Below are 20655 nucleotides of genomic sequence, written 5' to 3'. Positions count from 1 at the left end.
AAGTTTCTTTGTATAAATTTCCTAACGTTTTTAAAATTAAAATTAAACACCCTCCCCCACCCCGCACAAAAAAAAAAAAAAACACACAACATTAGAGGAATGCCAAAAATATTCTCTATTATGACTTTCTTTTCATTCTTTGATAAAGGCATTGGTCCCACAACAGTGCACAAAGATTAAGGGATTTTGCTTCCTTCTAACTAGGTCATTTGTTAGAAGCTTTAGAAAAGGAAAATTAGCTTGAAATCTAATCTAGGAAATTGGGGGGAAGTTATAAAAAGTTGGACTCTTGTTTCTTCACCAGACAAGGCTTTCCATCTAAAGTCGTGCTTACTGAAGAGGGAAGAAACGAACAAGCAGAAGTATATGGATAGCGGTGAAATGTGGAGTTCTATCCTAGACCTTGCACTTGCCCGAAGCAGGCAGAGTGTGAGACCCCAGGGCGAGTCTGACTTTATAGAAATGTTCACATAAACACCAGCAGTGGATAACTATGACACAACGTTCAAAGTATACGATATAACTGCCCGGAGACAGAGCGTTGGGTCCACAGACACGTTTAGCACCATATCGATAGGTCATGCGGCAGAATGGCTCCTCCCAAGTTCGAGTGCCGATCGAAGCAGGAAATGGAACAGTGCGAGGATGTCTATACCCAGAGCTTCTACAGAGACGACTTGCAACGGCTGACTCCTTCTTCTTAAGAGGTATGTGCTGCTGGTCGGCCACGCTTAGGTCCCCATGGCCGCGATGACTCCGGGGTTGACGAGCGCTGAGTGTTGACGGAGGGGTGGGCGGGGGAGGGCGGGAAAGAAGCGCAGGGGAAAAGCCACGTTACTAACGAAAAAGGACACCGTGTTTCTCACGAAAAACATCCCGCGGCCTCTGGTTTTCCTTCCTGATCTCTTTTCTGCTGAGTGCCTTTCACGGCTCCCCTGGCGCTCTCTGGCCCGGGTTTGGGGGTGTGTGTGCAATGGGAACCCGTTGGCCGCCTTGGCCGGCCCCAGGGCCTTTGTGCGCACTGCGCTCTCCCCGTTCTGCCTCTCGCCGGGCTCTCATACGGCAGTCGAGGTGGCCAACGTCATGGAGATGGTTTGTGGCCCCAGTGTCAACATTAGTATTTAGAGGAAGCGTAACTATTTAAAGATGAAGGACGAATAGTTGGGTGTGTGTTTCCTCGTCAGCAAGAATCCAAGTATACAAGTATGTTCTTAGGAAATAACAATAATTCAAAAAAGAAATCCCTTGTGTTTTATTTGAGTTATCTTCCTCATCCAAGGATGCCATCTACCTCCTTGGCCACAGCTCTCACAATCATTGTCATTCAAGTATCTCCACGGGGTCAATAACTGGCCTGGATCTCTTCTCTGATTTGCAAAAGCCACAACACAAAAAAATCACTTACCAGGAGCGCAAACCGTTTCACATTCTTTCTGTGAATTAAATCTGTTTTCGTTGCCACTGCAGCCTCCGTACCAGAATCTCATGCAGCTTTTGGTCTCCACATCGTAGTACCATTTTAACATGAATTTCCTGCAAGTTCCTTCTTCTTTGGGCAACTTGCATATATCTTTAATAACAGGATGAGAAAAGAGCATTCATGAGGACACACAAGGCACTCTGCCCCCAGCGCGCGGGGCTGAACGTCTCAACACAAGGCTGTCAGAGCGAGCGAAGAGGTGAGTTTTGAGGAAGGAAACCCTCTTGGCCTCCCCAGGCCCCTCCCCGCCCCCGACTGTGGGATGCACGTGATTCTTACCCACAACAATAATACAATCACCTCGTTGGAAGGACCTCGCCAACTTCCCTCGGATCCCAAATGCAAGCCATCGTTATTGGATAATTTCAGATGAAATGAACCGTGATTTCCCTTTCCAGTCATGGGGCCATTTGCCTTCCAGTTCCTTCGATATTAAAGCCCCATTGAAGAAACTACATCTTAATAAAACTATGGCGTTTTCTACTCTTTGGCAAAATAGCAAGTACGTTCTGTCAGAATATCGTTCAAAAATAAGGCCGTACATTTCGCAACAAGCCAAGCAGATGGGAATAAAAGTTAAAGTGGAAAAGAAAAATCCTTTCTGAGTGTGTGCATCTGTGCTCATGCGTGCGTGTGTGTGCACGCATGTGTGTGGCTGAGGGCCTTCGAGAGCAGCCAAATTAAACAAGTAAGGAAAAGAAGTGTGACCACTGATCTAAAACGCATGATGGCAAAAATGCCACGGAGCAAAGCTATTTTGAAGACACAGAAGCATTCTTTTTCCAGTTAAGGAAGTTTATGTTTTAAATGCATACTTCTGATGCAGCCCAGCTGCAAAGTAAAAGCTACACTCTCTCCATGATGCCTGGAAAGGAAAGTTTACAGCCCTTCCACAGTGAAACGTCTGTTTACAGCATTTTCTGGCCAACTCCAGGTCATGCTGGGAAAGACAGACATTAATGTCAACCGTTATCCAAAAGTTTGAACCGTAAACCTTCCTTCGACAAAAGTCCCTGGAGTGGACGGTGCTACATGTTTGTGGGAGTAGCCCGCGTGCCCGAGTCACCGGGCCCTCCCCCTGCCGGGCTGACATCTCCACGCCTCCCCCCCGCCCCCGGGTTGCTCACAGCTGCAGAGGATGTGAGCATCTGCAGATCTAACTGCACTGAGAAGTCAAAGGAAAGCCAAAGTCTTGGGCTGGAGAACCAGAGCTTGGGTCAACCGTCGTGGACCAGACTCAGAGTGACACGGGACTGAGGCTCAGAATCGGCCTAAAACACTCCCTGATCACCTGGGGAGGCCCTCAACCCGGCATAGAGACTGGGGGCGCCACGGCACCTCCTAACCACAGACCCTCTCAGAGGCCCAGGAAGCCCTTGGAGAACCATGAAGCAAATAAAATGATGACAATTTATAAAACGACCTTTTTTCCCCTCAAACGTGCCAACAGTTGAAGGAAAATGCCTGGCTTTCAAGAAGTGTCATGCAGGGGACAGAGCGAGGCAAAATTATTCAACCACCAAAACTCACCCCTCCTTGGCCGGTGGATTCCCGGTTTAGTGGGAAGCTCAGGCCACACGGTAGCCTCGTCCCCTCTTTTCCTCCCCCCAGCATCCCCCACATGGCTCACGTCCGTTCCATTTTGTTCCAAAGGCTCGCAGTCCTGGCCACCTGTGGCTAGCCACGCCCACTGCCACTCTGTTCCCACTCCCCTGTGCTCTCCTCAGAGGGACACAGGAAACCTTCCCAGACCGGAGGACACACAGCCTGAGGCGGCCTGTGGAAGGACGCTCTGCTCCCTGGCTGGTTGGCTCTTCTGGCTTCCCAGGATTTGCACCTAACTGTCCAGCCCCAAACTATTGCTCTTGGATCCCACATCCTTTATGACAGTGAGGGTCGCAGCTAAGACCCCACAGCGCTTCCCAGCGTGACACAGGGCGCTGGCACTGTGGACACAAAGGTGTTTGGTGGACCAAGAGAAACATACTCATGAGGCTCTTAAAGACCAAAATACGGGATTCTTCATTTTTAAGCATGAAAATGGAGGTCTGGTCCTCAAGCAGCCTTGTGGTTTTAAATCCCCATCATCTTGGTTTCTGAGACACGCCATGCAGACTGGACTCTCCTATGTTGTGTCGGTGCTCAAACAACAGTTTAAAAGACACAGAAATAAAAATGTCTTGTGTCCAAAGAGGTGTGGTTGGAAGGACCGCATCGAGCTTCTCCCCAGAACAAGCCTTCGGACACACAGTTGCTCGTGCGCTCACTCCGGAATGAGTTCGCCCCTTCGGGCACAGCCTGGAGGGAGCCTGAGGTCCTCTCCGACGTGAGAGGAGGGTCTGGCTGCACGTGTACTAATTTTCTCCTCCTTCTATTGAGAACCCAAAAGGAGCCAAAAGGACAATAGGGAGTGACAATTATCAATAACCTTTCCTGATTCACTTTTGCCCAAAATAACAACTTAAATACATTTCATCTTAAAAGACAGACCTGAGGTGCTGCCTGATTCCAATCACCATCTGGTGAAACTTTCTGGTGAAATAGTGACTGGTCACTGGGCATCAGCGAGCATCTGAACACAAGAAGAAATGGAGACCAGTGCAATGTCTAGAAAACCCTGCCAGGGAATCCCCGCTGTTTACGGAAGCCACAGAAGCGAACGTAGGAATCCTAGAACAGAACCATGGGGTGCAAGGCGCTCTAAGAAACACGGTCCATTTTTGTAATGACATGTGCATGCGTGTGTGCATGCATGCCCACGCATCACATCCTGGAAAAAATCAGGAGGGGTATTCATCGGGTCGTTAATGGCGGTCATCAGTGCTGCAACCAGGGGAATCATGTTTTCTTATGTTTTCCCGAATGTTCCAGATTCTCCACAGGGAATACCTATGATATTACTCTTCAAAACAAAACACATTCCATGGGAAAATCTTGCCTTTTTTTTTTTTTTAATAGCTTGAGATTTCTATAGTGTCTAAGAGCAGCATTTTAAAAGTAATCCACTTGGACATATTCCAAACCAACAAGTGACCAGTATTCAAGTGCTTCTTCTTCTTCTTTCTTTTTTTTTTTTTTTTGGTAAAATAAACTTTTAATTTTAGAACAGTTTTAGATTTACAGAAAATCTAGGGTTGCCATATACCCAACACCCAGTTCCAACTATTAACATCTCACACTAGTCTGGTAAATTCGTACACATAATGAGCCAATGTTGATACACTATTGTTAACCAAATTCCATAGTTTATTCAGATTTCCTTAGCTTTAATCTAGTGTCCTTTTCCTCTTCCAGGATCCCATGCAGGAAAACAGTGTGGAGGTCCCTTAAAAAGTTAAAAACTGAGCTACCCTATGACCCAGCCATTGCACTACTGGGTAATTACCCCAAAGATACAGACGTAGTGAAGAGAAGGGCCATATGCACCCCAATGTTCATAGCAGCATTGTCCACAATAGCTAAATCGTGGAAGGAGCCGAGATGCCCTTGAACAGACGACTGGATTAAGAAGATGTTGTCCATATATACAATGGAATATTACTCAGCTATCAGAACGATTTCTCAACATTTGCTGCAACATGGATGGGACTGGAGGAGATTATGCTAAGTGAAGTAAGTCAAGTGTTTCTTTGAGCAAATTGGTGTGTGTGGTGGAGGGGTGGGTGTTTAGGCTACAGTCGTAAAGATGTGCAAATACACTCCTCGAGTTAATGGTTTCAAACAAAGAAGAAGGTTTAACAGCCTTCAGAGCCGGCATGGCTGATATGGAGTCAGGCGCTTCCAGCGGCCGAAGCAGGTGCGATTTGCCCGAAGGAGCGCGTATGCCTGTGTCTACATTTTCAGTATCAATTGGCTCAAAAGATACCAAGGAAACGTTTTGTATTTTAACTTTATTTTGAATGTAGCTGTGGTTAAGGTTTGGATCCTTTGCTTTTTTACATCTCGACCGATAGATTTTTATTTTTTTGGACTTTTGATATTTCACAATAAAAACAAATGCCAAGTGCCCTGTGAGGCTCCTCATAAACCAAGCGTTGCCATTGATACAGACACATCCTCACGCAACAACAAACACAGGCTTGAGAAGGACTAGTTCTCTTCTACCAACCAGGGAAAATATTTGTAGCTATTTAATCGACCTCAATCTGTGGCGTTAAGTTAGTTCTATAAATGACCATCAGCATAAACTCATCTATTTTCCCATAATGCCTTTTTGTGCTAGCCAGTGTGATAGACCGGGACACAGCCAACCAAATACCGTATTTCATCAAATCTAAGATATCTTAATTTTATCGTGCAGTATTATTTTATATCCCTGTAAGTAGGGCAAAACACTGTCAAAAGCCATGACATGTCATCGATTGTGAGTCACACGTCAATTTCAGAAGTGTTACAAAGGGAAAATAGTGCATCTTAGAATCAGTAAAATAAGCAAAACACTGAAGAACTTCTTTCAGAGCTGTGTAACTGACTAACGCCTACGCAAAGTGGTTATTTCTACAGGTGGTTAATTTCTAGAATAGGTTAAAAAGAGTGTTATACACTTGGTGAGTTACTAGGCTCTCTTCTGCATTGAAACTTTTCTCCAACGCACTGGGTAAGTCAACAACTTAGGATTCACTTGGTAATATTGGAAAAACAAAATTTTCTGAGAAAGAAGAATTTTGTGCTGTTTAGAAACTTCGGAGTCTCGCCTTTAGCAGTACTATGCATAGAAAATATCTATCCGAGTCCTCTGTAGCCAAAAATGAGGACGAGAGATATGTGCCAAACACCTAAAGCCAAAATTAGCAACTCTGTAGCAGTCCCAGAGCTAGCCACAGCAAAGCCGGCTGCAAACATGCCCGGCCCAGTTTTAAAGGCTGTGAGAATTGCGGAAGGATTGGTTTAATTGTTGCTAACTGACTTTATAGGCAGCAAAAATGCATCACAGAAAAGTGGATGTGATTCTTCTAGATTCTGAGGAGAGCATAAAGTGGGATGGGATTTTTTAGAATGTGGGGATTTGTTTTGTTTTGCTGGAGAAAATACAAGTATTAACCATTTAAAATGGAATCATGTAATATTGCAAAGCCCGGAATCCTGAGTGGTGAGTAATGATGCCATCGGTCGGCCACTGTAATCAACCTTCCCCTCAAAGTCTAGGCCTTATTGCTACACCAAAACTCTATGGTAAACAGGACCAGACCTTATCTGGGGGACAAATAATCCCCTCTCTAGCCCCTCCCAGTATGTGCCTGTGTCAAACAAAGGAACGCCTGATAAAGAAATATCTATTAACCATAATTTCAAAATGGTCCAACATTAACCTACGCCAACAAAAAGTCAAGTTTTAAAACTGTATACTCTTCTTCTCCTCCCTCCCAAAATAAACAGCACTCATGTGTACAGATAAAAACTAACTTTTAAATTTAATTTGGCCTGCATCGTCTAGAAAATACATCTTTGGAGAACTACTATAGAGTATGGTAATTGATATTTGGATGCAAAACACACAAGCAACTACCGAACATGAATACAATTAGTATATTTTTTAAAGTTACTTAATAAAATGATTCATTGTCACTCTTTCTATCTGCAAAAATATGAATACCATAGAAATGCTTTTCTCCCGGGGGAAAATTCCTAAGATGACTTAATTATATCAGGGAGGTGGGGGAGGGGGAGGAGGTTGGGAGAGAGGGGAAGCTTTCAACTCCTGAGTCTGACTCCTGAGTCCATTGTGAGGTTTAAACATTTTAAGTAAATATCAAATTGATTTCCTTCAAAAAGAGCTCTCAAAAATGGCGTGCACGTGCGCACCGACCTACATTCATTGAGCGAATGTCTAGGAAGGCCTTCTCCAGCAAAGTGCTGTTTTGTTTCCATGGGAGGAGGGGTGGTGACCAATTATGTAGCCCCTGGCTCTTGAGCACTGGGTGTTACCTGCAACTGATGAATCACTGACCTCTACATCTGAAACTAACCATGTGCTTCCTATACATTGGCTAACTGAATTTAAATTTTAAAAAAGCAAGTCATATCTTCACACTGACTTGAATCATTAGCTGGAAATACACAGCCGTGCACGTGCACACACAGGGAAGGGTCAAAGAACCTCTGAGTTCTGGGCTTGAGCTTACGTAGGAACCACAGTGACAGAGAAAGCTTGGACTCATCCGTATCTAACTACCTGTAGCCATGAAAGACTCCCAAGCCCCGACAAAAACCCTTTTCTCTGCCGCATGGTGAGAGGAGACCTAAGCAGTAAAGGTCTGGATTAAAAGGGCTTTCCTAACTCTGAGCCTATGTCTCAGTCTTAAACAACAAACATAACAGCCCAGCCAGACTCTTGTTTAAAGATTCTGTTGTTTATATTAACTAAATACTGTTTATATATTTGTGTCCCTTCTGGACCACACATTAGAAAACCAGAAACATCCCCAAATCTCACCACGGAACTCACTCTTAGTCATTTTCTCTCAATGAAGCACTGGCTTTGCAGGAATTTTATATTTCCTACACTCTGTGAGGGGTAACATTCCCAGCGAGCGGGAAACCAAGAGACAGAGTTCAGTGACTTTGAAGTTAGAATTTCATCTGTCCTGACCACATCTTTGGGGAAATCCTAGTGAGTTCTCCGTGGCTACTGTCTGAGCTCAAGCACCATGTTGGGAACCCAGTTGCCATGCAGGTTATTGAGGCAGGGAGTGGGAATGGGTTAGGAGCTCCAGGTGCCCCAGTGCAGGGGACAAAAGTCCATCCGGTGTCTCCTGATGCAGGACTCAGAAGACTGCTTCTGTGCAGAAATCAAAGTGGCAGAGACTTGGGTATCTTCTCCATCCCAAACCCTACTTCCCATTGTGTTAGTTTGAGTTGAAAATTAGAACATTAAAAGTTTGTATAAAACCTTTTTATACAATCCCTAACAAATTCAAGTTTAATTACCCAGTCTACCTTGAATTCCTGAATCGTTCCCATAAATTTAGATCAAGAGAAGAGAATGCCTTGCTTTTCTGTCAATCTTTCCAATGGGGAGGCTGCAAGAGTTTGAAAAACACATGGCAGTCTCTACCACAGACCAATTCCTAAACTTGTTTCCAAAAGCGAATTATTTTAAACATTTTCCAGTTCTATAAGTAATTCATTCACTTAGGGTAATTACATCTATGTGTGTAACAGTTCCACGATTCCTGTACTGACTTAGTTTCTTTCCAGTAACTCCTGACGCCCCATGTCAGTATGGTTGCGGCTGAACTAAGGGATGATAGACAGACAGACGGACACAGACGTAGAGATAGAGTATAGATACACATACAAATACAGATAATAAGTACAGATATACACACAGACATGGCTATAGGGAAGTCCGTTGATGGAACAGAATATTCTAGCAACAGAGAAGATTCTCTTCAGAAACAGCTAAAAGAATCAAGAGGTCTCTCCCCACGAGTGGCCGCAAAGAGATGGGTCAGAAATCCTCCAGTTTTGTGTACCCATAAAACTGGGATAGGACGCAGTCTCTACAGAGAGGGTAACACATCATTTTCAAAACTTACAGAGAAAAGAGCAAAATGAGGAACCCTCGAGAAAGGCTCAGAAGGCAGTGTGTCGGGGTTTCTGACAACGAAGTGCGTGCTGAGAAAGCACAGGGCTTTTAAATCCAGCACCAAAGCAGCGAGCCTCAGCAAATGCCTTTTATCAGAGTCAGTTACAGAAATAAACATTGTAAAGAGGAATGCCTTCCTCCTCGGGACAGTGGCCAATACATCGAAGAGTAAGGACTTGTCCCCAGCGAGCGGAAACCTTTTGCTTTGGGGTCCATAAAACAATACAATATGCAAATGCCCACAGAATTTTGCCATTGGATATTACTGCCAACATCCTCCGCTGAACACCCATAAGCGGAGCGTATCAGCTCCATCCATCATCAGTTTCTGGTGGGTGAGCGATCTAAGCTCACGGTCCACTGAATGAGGGCTGAGGTCACACAGAGTCGCGGGTCCCACTGGCCAGGAGCAAAAGTGTGTGACAGCTGTCAGTTCCAGAAATAGGTGTAGCTCATCACCGATTGAAACGTGCACGCACTCGGGCTCAGGCACGCACACAGGGGGACCACAGACTAAGGCAGGAGTGTGCCTGGGGAACTGGGAGCAGAATGTCCATCCCAGGGGTCACTTCCAAGCCCACAGGTTCTAGGTGTTCTAATCTGTGATGCTTTCTGTTCTTTTAAGCAGTTGTTGTTAGATTACGTCACTGAGGGGACGAGGCCCTACACGCTTCCAGCATCACAAGCCACAAATGAACTCCAACCCCAAGAGGAAATACCGGAGAATCTGATCAACAGACACGTGAACTCCCGGCTCCAGCCCCGAAGCAGATCCCATCTGGTCTTCTTGAGGAGTCTGGTGACGGGGAAGGAAAGTGGCCGTTTACAACATGCCTATGAAGAATAGGACCACATTGGGCCACGGAGAGCCCATTGGGAACTTTCCCATAGAAGTCAGGCTCGCCTGAGAATTAGAACCCCGGCGGATGACCCAGAATCCAGGCTTCAGAGGCTTGGGAATGTCTGGAAGGCTGCTCTCCTAGTGCTGTTAACGGACCTACTACCCTCACAACTCACCTGTCTCGCCACCAGCCACTGGTTCCGTGCTCACCATGAGATTGATGGTTGAACTAGAAGCCGACCTCGCTTGTGGGGCTGCAGGCTGAGCTTTCTCTATAAAAGGAAAACACATGCAACTAGTAGGAAACACAGAAGCTAAAGGGCTTGCAAATTCTCAGGGACTGAGGCAAGCTGCCTTTCTGAGAACAGCTCACGTGAGGGCGACACCCGTGAGGTCTCTACAGACACGACTGACGTCTGTCGTCTGCAAGTTCCACTCATCTCAACAAGCAAATGGAGGAAATCTCTGAACTTGGAACAAATCCTCTCATTTCCCACATAACCACTTCTGCTTCCAGCCATGAAAATGGAGCCCTGGGTATGAAGGGTCTTTGCACTCATATCTTCATGGTTTACATGACAACTGCTGGGCATTCCCTTTCCTCAGGCAGAGTTCCTTGATCTGAATTACACTGGCTCACAGAGGAAAGGAATGTGGGCCCCCTCCGCATCCCAGGAGCAGCACTGGTCAAGAAGAAGAAGGGGTGGGGGAACCTGGGAGAACCTTAAAAGGTCAAGGGTGTGAGTAATTAACAGAGACTGGAATGCATAGGAGAGTATGGCTCAGGCCTCAGTGCCATGGAGGAGCCAGGAGGACACCGGGCCACGGAAGGCAGAGCCATGGAGGGCAGAACCCCAGCATGGTGGACCAGGGAGGGGACCACTGAGGCCCTTCACGCCGTGGCTGCGGACATCCCCTGGCCTTGGGGTGGTAAGACCACATGGACTCGTTTACTCTCCGAGGAGCCAGTGAGTCTCAGTATTTTCTGCTCACTGAATGTGCAGACATACTTCAGAAACATGGTTGTGGTGGGCAGTCGAGCCCCCAGCCAGGTTCCACGGACCTATTTCTTTCTCTGTCCCTCGGGCCAGAGATCTGGTTTCCTCCATGAAGTATCCCAGGACCCCAAGGACAGGGCAACAGTTCCCACGGAATCCCGCCTTCCGTTGCGTTAATTTCTGAGACTGGCCGTCACCCAAACACACCCAGGATTTGTTCTAACGGTGTTATTTCAGATACAATGAATCAGAATCATTCCCTTTATGTCCCATTTGAGCTTGCACGTGGGAACCCGCTGTGCGGGGCTGACTGTGTACTCACTTGTGCTGAAACTTGCTTGATAGGCAGCTCTGACCTGGGACTTCAAGTAGCAGACCACGGCCACATGGTACGTGTGCCCGGCGAGCAGCCCCCCGACGGCGCGCTCCGTCACCGACAGGTTCTGCCGCAGCACCAGGGACTGGTCGTGGGCCGAGGTGACGGTGAGGTCATAAAAGTAAGGGCCAGGGGGTTCGGGCCTCTCCCAGTGGAGTTTGGCGCTGTTCTCGGTGACGTCGGACACCTGGACCTCTCGGGATGGCTTCGCTGGAAGACAGGTGAGGCAGAGTGCGGAGATAAAGCTTAAAGCCGTGCACGACAGTGACCCACCGGCGACGGACAGCAACGGGAAAAGACGAATCAGCAGGGAGCGGGGCAGAGATTTAGGCGAGCGGGGCTGGAATTTCTCGTTTGAGCTCCCGAGGAATATCAGCCTTGGAAGCTACCAACACCCATGAAACGTGGAATGCGCATCTCATTGTTTCTCAGCAAGGTACAATATTGAGAATCACCCCTGTTCGGGACAGGCTTTGAAAATACACGGGAAAGCATTCAAGACAGAATGAGCCCCCATCATTTAAAATGCATTAAATCACGAAACTTTAGGACATGACAGGAAATTCTTTTACAGGAATCCCTGCTTCCTCTCTGCTCATCAAAGGAAGACAATTTCCACCTTTTCGCAAACTTCTACAATCTGCCTTCACCTTTCCATATGGTTTGTGACTCTCTAGTATATTCCAGCATCCGGGGGAAAGAGCAGAAGAACCAACTCTGGGTCTCAGGAAGCCCACCTACCCTCATATCTAATTCCGTCTGGAAGGTGTTTTCCCCACGGACAGGATTAGTACATATTTAGTCTTGGGGGGAGAGGGGAGGCTGATTGTCCAAGCTCTGACCTGCCAGGGTGCTCAACAGAACACCCCACTATTGCCACAGCATACAGCGGTGGGGCCTCTTTCCTATGGGAATGTGCTTCTGCCCCCACCTCAGGGCGGGGCTCGGGGCTTGGTGTGGGCCGTGGGGGGAAGAGGCAGCAGAGGGTGGGAGACTCACTCCATGCTCTTTCTGTGGAGCTCACGAGCCTCACAGAGCTAAGAAAAAAATTGCTTTCTTACAGGAAAAAAAAAGGCAATATTTTGATAATCTCATGCTCTGAGCAGCACCCTCTCAAATATATCCTCTAGACGTATGAATCCCAGATCAATGACTGCATTTCACCGGCTTTATACACAGGCTTTGGGGGGCATGCCCGGAGCCCAGGAAGTGAGGATGCCCCGAGCTGGCAGCCCTGCACGTGCGTTCTTACCCGCGGGCTTAGCGACGGCCGGTTTGGCTGCCTGGAGCTTGGGGGCCTCGGGCTTGGCGGCCACTGGTCTGGCTGCAGTGGGGGGTCTCACAGCTGCTGGCTTCGGGGCCACCGGCTTTGCGGCCACCGGCTTCGCGGCCACTGCTGGTCTGACCGTGGCCGTCTTGGTGGCCTCGGGCTTGGCGGCCACAGGCCTCACCGGGGCCACGGGTCTCACAGCGGCCGGTTTGGGTGGGGCTGGCTTGGCTGCGGCTGGCTTTGAGGCCGGCAGATTTACCACAGTCACTGGTTTGGTCGTGGTGGCCACTGGTTTGGTCGTGGTGGCCACTGGTTTGGTCGTGGTGGTCACCGGTTCTGTGGTGGTCACGGGCTTTGCTGGGGTCACTAGTTTGGTTGTAGGACTTGAAGTAACATTATTCGGAATATTTCTGTTAAAACAAATTAAATATTATTTCAATCCATACATATTTTTGCCTGCCCTCTAAAATTTACAAAAACATAACCCCCATGAGCTACGTGAACTTTGCTGCTTTATCAAAAGGTATGCAATCGTTTTTATATATATATATTTTTTAAAGATTTTATTTATTTATGTGACAGAGAGACAGCCAGCGAGAGAGGGAACACAAGCAGGGGGAGTGGGAGAGGAAGAAGCAGGCTCCCAGCGGAGGAGCCTGATGTGGGACTCGATCCCAGAGCACCGGGATCACGCCCGGAGCTGAAGGCAGATGCTTAACGACTGCGCCACCCAGGCGCCCCTCATTTTTATATTTTACATATAGCATTGCATAGATTACCTTCCTTCCTTTCAGAATCTGTGCCACAGAAAAGACATTGAAATACATATAAAGTAAAAGAATCATTAGAAATTAAGCCTGTATTGTACTATAAATACATCTGATCTTATTTTTAATTGATAAAATATAATAAATAATTTGATTGTTATTATCATTAACAGTAATAAAATCATACTCAAACAATGTCCTATTTTAAAAATTGACCGACTGAAACATATACACCAAAAATTAAAGCCAGTTAACAGCTACTCTCATTCTAAGAAAGTATCCACTCAACGAAATGCCATGTTGAGCAAACGATTAAGTTGTGTGTACTTTCCCTCCCAGAGCTTACTGTGTATATTTGTTTGCATTAATTTTGGGATGTGGGGTGGTTTTTTTCACAATTTCTTGATCTATTACGAATCCCTAAAAAGCACAGCCACATAACCAGACACAAGAGCCCAGACCCGGGCGTCCTTCGCTCGTTGCCCGGAGACGGACACTCCCTGATTCGTCGGTCTGCCACGGTTCTAAGTCACAGACAGCGTATGTTCACATCCGGGTCCAACTTTAAACACTAGGTTAGAGCATTCACTCTGTTTTCCTGAAGATAAGCTGGAGGACGGTGCAGGGAATGTTTGAGAGGCATCCCAAAGATAATTAAGGCCAGGAAAAAGAGAATGTGGACGGAGCAGGCCGCAGCTCATGGCACCCTCAGCGGCAATGGTCAGTCTGCTCGGCGGAGCGTGGAACCCGCCCTCCAAGGACAAGGGCAAGAGCTGAAGGACAAGGGCAGGAGAGGGAGGCGGGCTCTCTGTCCGCACCCTGGAGGTCAGCCAGGAGTAAGCCACGTACTCGTTTGTCAAGGATAATTCAAGTCCATGTCTCCTCTGGGTGCTACCGTCGGAACCCTCTCCTACCCGGAAAGCATGCCAGCCCAGGGCACTCCCTTAAGGGGCACAGATTGCTGGCATATCGCCTGGGCTCAGCTCCAGCCACCATGTCCCCATCACCTCGCCCTCTGTCGCACGGCCACACAGCCCTCCTCTCCGCGCCTGGAGCTGCCACCACAGAGGGAGCTGGGCCAGCATCCCTGTGGGTGCAAGTCCCCGGCCCCCACCCTCTCGTTACCCTTCCTAGGAGAACACGCACGGTGCCTCCCAGCGTCACCAGCATCATCTGTGCTACCGTAGCACTAATCATTTGAAGATCTGGAGCCCGTGTTCTGCTTAATGTAGTCAATGCTTCCGTAGGCGATCCCTTCACCCCAGGTGTCGTGGGCTATTCGGACACATGGCGCCAGTTTCCCACCCTGTCCGTTCCCGGGCCCTTCACAACGTGACGTGACAGGGCCTCCTGTTGAGTCGAGCCCCCAACTCTTGACTCTAGCCTGGCTGGCTATTGGACATGAGTTGGCCCATGGAATACGGCAGAAGTACCAGTGTGCTGGCTCCCACCCAGGCCTCAAGAGGCCTCATGCCCTCCAACTTCTCTCATGGAACCCTGCCCTTCACGTGGGAGCAAACCCCCAGTCTGCCTCCTGGAGAATGAGAGGCCTCGTGGAGCAGAGCAGAGCCAAGCGGCTGAGACCATCCTGACCCCCATCCACAGCGGACGGGCAGCCGAGCACAGACACAGAAGTGAGCCCAGCCGAGGCCAGAGGCCTGCCCAGCTGAGCCCAAGCCAACACTGCTAACCCACAGAACGGCGGGTTAAATAAATAGCTGTTTTCGGCCACTAAGTTTCGGAGAGTTTGCTCTGCAACAAAAGCAAATGGATACAACAGGTTGAAAAGAATGGTCCAGGTGACTTTCTGGAAGTCACATTTTCTGGATTTCTATGTCTTTACCCAAAAAGTTAGGCATTGTCTGGAGGACCTCTGCATTCTCTCTACACTGTACTTTTTAAGACAATTATTACAATACTCACAATTGTTTGTGACCGAACTTCACAGGATTCTTAATTGACAGTTGGTCCCCTTGGAACCAATCACACTGTTTCCTGATATCTGGGGACAAGTAAAAAGCATTTTCACCTGGAGAAAAATAGAAAAAAAAATTTTTTTTAAAGATTTTATTTATTTATCTGACAGAGAGAGAGAGAGCACGAGCAGGGTGAGGGGCAGAGGGAGAAGCAGGCTCCCCGCTGAGCAGGCAGCCCGATGCGGGACTTGATCCCAAGACCCTGGGATCGTGACCTGAGCCAAAGGCAGACACTTAACCCACTAAGCCACCCAGGTGCCCCAGAAAGAAAAAAAAAAAAAAAGAAGACAAAAGTTATTCAATTATGCCCACACATATATATACATATATATACATATATCTCAAGTGCACGTGAATCTGATGCAAATTAAAATTCATCTGCTAATGAGTTAAATGGATCACACAGGAGGTAGTCCATAAATATTTGTTAAATTCATTCATTCCTCCAAACAAGCTATGTCTAATAAATTTAAACATTAAGCACCATGATACTTGATCCATAAAACATCTCAAGCCAAAATCTCGTTTGGCAATGTTTGGGTGATTGGGTTGAAGAAAATATTTACTCAATGTAAGGGGGAGACAGGAATAGAAGACGAATCAAGCACAGAGTTGAACAAGTTCCAAAATTTAAACATCAAATTGTGACCAAATTACTTTTAATGTTTTCTCAGTGTTGTGCTTAATAAAACTTCTGTTTCTCGTCTTCGGAAGCTAGTGACAGCAGGCCTGGGGAAGCTAGTGACAGCGGGCCTGGGGTGACCTTGCTGGCTTACCTTTATTTCATGGTTTTCTCTAACACTTTGGAGGGACAGGCCTTCACAAGTGTGAGCACGGTTTTCGTGGAGCCCACCTTTGCCTTGAATACTAAGCTCTCTGTAACGGCACGTATACTCCTACTTTCCAGAGCTCCCTCAGTCGTATACTCCCCTGTAGTGACTTGGGGGTGGCTGTGTACTGGGCCAGGCCCTGGAGCACAGGGTGAACGATCCACAGACCATGCAGTGTGCCGGGACCACAGACCACAAAGGAATAACCAGCAGGCCACGGACCAGATACGGTAGGTAGTGTCCGGATTCAAGAGGACAAACCCTTGGGAGTGGGGAGCTTGCATGGTGAGTAAGGGCAGCTAGGGATATGCTTTGAAGATGAACTTGCATTTGCCGCTAATGCGGGGAGGAGATTCACATAAGCAAAGGCCCAGAAGTTTCCAAGTGTGGGGTGGGTGGCTAAGCCCAAAGCAAAACAACTCCTTCGAGGAGCTTCCCCACTTACTGTGTCATGCATCATAAGTGTGCACCTGACTCACTGCTCGTCTCAGGGACATGGGGTCTACGGCTGAGAGAGGTCAGGCAACTTTGGTTGAATAAGTGAGTGAACAAGGACAGGATTTCCTTCTGTGTGTTCACTGCCCATCCTGGCCCCCAAAGTGTGTCTGGGACATGGCAGGTGTCAATATATATGTGTTGAATGAACGAACAAGTCAACGTCAGCACACTACGTGTCTTTTCCGTGGCCCCATGGCCCGGAGAGCCCAAAGCTACGGACTGGCAGAAACCGCCGGCCCAGCCCACACCGTCTGATGTAGGACTTACTGCCGACGAAGGATGGTAACAGCCTCCCAAAGCGCATCAGAGGCTCTTCATTGAGCTCAGTTGACTTATCCAGTAGTTTGAAGAAGACATCATTCGGCTCGCTGGCGAAGCCGTACACCTCCTTAACATTCACCTTCCTGCCGATGCCCAGAATCACAAAGAAGTAACCCTTGCATTTGGCCTGCAAGATGACTCTCTGGGCCTCTTCCAGCTGCTCCTTCTCCACCTCACCCGTCAGCATCAGAACCATGATTTTCAAGTCCCGTGGGTTGGGGGCGCTTTCAAAGACGTTCTCTATGGTGTATTCAATGGCTCTGCCCAGGTCCCTGGTCCCCTGCAGCTGTGTCATTCTGCTGTGGAGAAAGTCCACCAGCTTCTCCTTGGAGCCGTAGTCAGTCAAGGAGAATTCCACCTTCACGGGTGACACGCTGACGTTCCCCATGGACTCGTAGGGCGCGTGTTGCACGACGGCCACCCTGGTCAAGTGCTGGGAGGCCTTGGGGTCTGGGCTCAGGTCCAGCTGTCTGACCAGGTACCCTATGTACTTCCTCATCTCGTTGAACTGGAACAGAGTGGTGGACTCAGAGCTATCTAAGACGAAAGCCATGTCGATGTCCGCATCACTGCCCGCCGCTCGCCTGTCCCTGAAGGAAGGCCTCCAGGTGCCGAATCCACAGGATGGGTCAATGTTGCAGATGTCTAGAAAGAAGCACGGGAGCCCATTTATTGTGTGATTCCCACAGCAAGGTATTGTACATCAGTGTGCTGGGAGTCAGGGGTAATTAAAATCATCACTTAATATAGAAGCCTGTTTATAGCCTGCTACCATATGTGGCCAGATTTCAGTTCTCATCACCTAACACTAAATGAAACAAATCAGATTAAAATCGTCACTTAATATAGAAGCCTGTTTATAGCCTGCTACCATTTTGTGGCCAGATTTCAGTTCTCATCACCTAACACTAAATGAAACAAATCAGGAAGCTAAAGTACTTGTTAGTATACTATGGCATTGGTATTAGAACAAGGGGAAGAGGAAGAGGAAGAGGAAGAGGAGGAGGAGGAAGAGGAAGAAGGGGAGGAGTGGGAGGCGGATAGAAGGACATAAGAGAAGAAAGGAGAGGGGGAGGACGGAGAGGAAGAAGAAGGAAAAAATGAGAAGAGAAGAGAAGAGAAGAGAAGAGAAGAGAAGAGAAGAGAAGAGAAGAGAAGAGAAAAGAGAGAAAGAGAAGAAGGAAAGGAAAGGAAACTATTTCTTTGCCACTCTTTGAAAAAATGTGTTCCAGAAAGTCACAAAGACAGATAATTGAAATCTGGACTTCAAGGTCAAAATGGAAGCAGAGCCTACTTTCTCCTTTATTTCCTATGAAATGAATCTTTCGCTATCAAAGAGAAGCTCTGTTTGAGGGCTTCCACTTTAAATACGGAAGCCACTTATATAGGAATTACACTGTGAATGTGAAGCTTTGTGAATCTTCACTTAACCGAAGCCCTAAGGATGGCGATCATTCATTCAAATGTCACTCTATGGATAGTGTGTTCAGTAACAGATTTTCCTGTTAAAGAAGCACCTTACCCAGGCAAATGTGACACGTCAGGACGTTCTTCAGGAAGTCCGTGAGGTCTCTCCTAGCGGGGAGGACGAGCGCATGCCCCACCGCCGTGTTATTGATCTGGTCGAAACAAAAGGAAATGATCGGTAGGAATATCCGTGGTAAGTAACTACTTGAAAATGTAGCTGAGGAAGAGAGTCACACCAGTCACGTCAAAAAATAAACACCCCAGCAGATCAAGAACACCTCTCAGGGTTTTCTTGGTAGGGTGGGGGAGGGTGCGCTGAGCTTAATAGGACAACAGAAGTTTTCTTCCGTGGAGATAAGCTGCAGTTCACATCCCATTCCTGCACTTTCTGCCAGGCCTAGAGGAAATTTATTTAACCTGCCTGGGGTCCACTTTCCTCAGCTGCACAACGGGGACAACGGTAAACTCCCCATGTCCAAGTCGACAATGCGTGTGGAGTGCCTGGGCTAGCCTCGTGGGAACAGTGGGCACTTTGGTGCCGCGGTTATTGTCCGCACCCATTCCAGCCACTGACAAACGTTAGCAACACCCTCTCCTGCTCTCCCAGCTCCAGAGAGGGATTTAACAACAAAGCAAGTAATAAAATCACTTCTAGAAGATTCAAGAAGCCCTGCTCATCATCACGGCACCCAGCACACCATCATTAAGTAGTCATTTAATGAATAAGTTTAATTAATGAATGATTAATTGGCTTTTCAAACCTGCTGAAACAATGCTGTCAAGAGCCAGGTGGTTCCGGGTCCCTCGGCCCCCACGAGGGAAAATGTATATCAATGAACCCCTTAAAAGGGTGGACAGCTGGTAGCCACAGCTCAGTGCTCTGGGCTCAAACCAGCCGGTGGTTTGGCAGAAGAGGACCCGAGAGAGGGCACCAATGACCGGACTGTTTTCGCTGACATAGGCAGTGGTAGGACCATAGAATCCCCAGTCTGGAAGGGAAGATGCTAGAGACCATCCCGCCCCACCCCGCCTTCCACAGGCGAGAAACCTAAGACCCAGACAGATTCAATGATGTAACCATATTACTCATGACGACTTGAAGCTAGAAAGGTGGGGGGTGGGGGGCGCTTGGACTAGGGCTCTTTCCCATCACGCCCACCACCCACTCGTCTTGAGCAATGCCGCCAGAATTGGCACTGAATAAATGTTAATTGATCAATTAGCCAGTTATTACAGCAGTTATTATCTATATTACTATAACAGTTAAGCTATGGAAGCAAATGACTAGGGAGCACTTTGCAGTTTCACAGCGAAGGCTGAGCCTTGGCCGCCATCCTGACTGAGGAAAGGTTTGAAGAGGGGTGTTGCTAGGGGTGCTGGGGTCACTGACGTTGGGGGACCTCACTAGAAGACTGTAGGGCCTCAGGGTCAGCCCTGGGAGATCCTCCTCCAGCACGTGAGGAGGCACCCAGTGGGAAAAAATCCCAGGCATCTGGCTGTCACTCTAGATCCAGAGCCACCCGGCCGTCCTGGAAATCTCACTCGAGCGGTCTCCAATCACAACAGCCTCATCCGGGAGCTTTTGGAAACTCTGGCATGAACTCAGCAAGGAGGGACGATGGGCCTGAGACCCTTCTCAGAGCCCGAGAAGAACACGGGAGGCGCCAACGACGCCCGCAGGGCACGGACCTGCAACGCGCTGATGAGCTGCCCGTCCTCCTGGCTTGTGAGGAACAAGGGTGTGATGCCTGCGTCCGAGAGCTTCAGCACAGCCTCCCTGAGCTGCGGGGACGCCCTCGTGGGCTTATTGCTGAAGAAAACAGCCACTTTCCTCATCAGGAATCCGTTCCTCACGCGCTTGAACGTGTTTCTGGCCACGAAGGACATGGCCGTTTCCAGACTCTGTTGCTTGGACGTCAGAGCCACCTGAAGGTTCTTGATCTTGTCCAGGAGGACTGACTTCTTCTTGGAGTCAGCGAACCGGATCTCCGTGGTCACCTCGTTGTTGTAGGTGACCACGGCCACGCGCGCCCCCCGTGGGCAGTTGCTCTCCGCAATGGTCAGGTCGCCCACGACCTTCAGGAGCACATCCCTCATCCGGCTAAACGTGTCCTGGGTGACCCCCTCCGAGGTGTCTAAAGCAAAGGCCAGCTCCGTCGGGAAGACGGGGCATTCCAGGGGCCCTGCGGGAAGGGCGGGTTTTCAAAGACCAACATTACTTACAGGGAAAGGGGCTCTTCTTT

The 20655-nt window shown here is 48.2% G+C and overlaps 1 protein-coding gene across 3 annotated transcripts in view; it reads right to left on the bottom strand.

Annotated features, from left to right (window-relative positions):
- Nucleotides 1-91: 91 nt before the first annotated feature.
- COL6A3 (collagen type VI alpha 3 chain) overlaps nt 92-20655 on the bottom strand; it is a 65163-nt gene continuing 44599 nt past the window's right edge. For all 3 annotated transcript variants that reach the window (XM_040638703.1, XM_040638706.1, XM_040638707.1), the window contains 9 exons: nt 20102-20595; nt 18468-18564; nt 16892-17590; nt 15244-15349; nt 12536-12963; nt 11230-11493; nt 10086-10181; nt 1406-1570; nt 92-772 (listed from right to left, as the gene is read on the bottom strand). In XM_040638703.1, the coding sequence (XP_040494637.1) occupies nt 732-772; nt 1406-1570; nt 10086-10181; nt 11230-11493; nt 12536-12963; nt 15244-15349; nt 16892-17590; nt 18468-18564; nt 20102-20595 (2390 nt within the window). In that variant the 3' untranslated portion in view covers nt 92-731. The remainder of the gene's footprint in view (nt 773-1405; nt 1571-10085; nt 10182-11229; nt 11494-12535; nt 12964-15243; nt 15350-16891; nt 17591-18467; nt 18565-20101; nt 20596-20655) is intronic.

Source organism: Ursus maritimus, unplaced genomic scaffold, assembly GCF_017311325.1.
Source record: "Ursus maritimus isolate PB19 unplaced genomic scaffold, ASM1731132v1 scaffold_1, whole genome shotgun sequence".
Taxonomy (NCBI): Eukaryota; Metazoa; Chordata; class Mammalia; order Carnivora; family Ursidae; genus Ursus; species Ursus maritimus.
The sequence above is the reverse complement of the archived record's forward strand: the minus strand, read 5'-3'. Positions and strand labels throughout refer to the sequence as shown.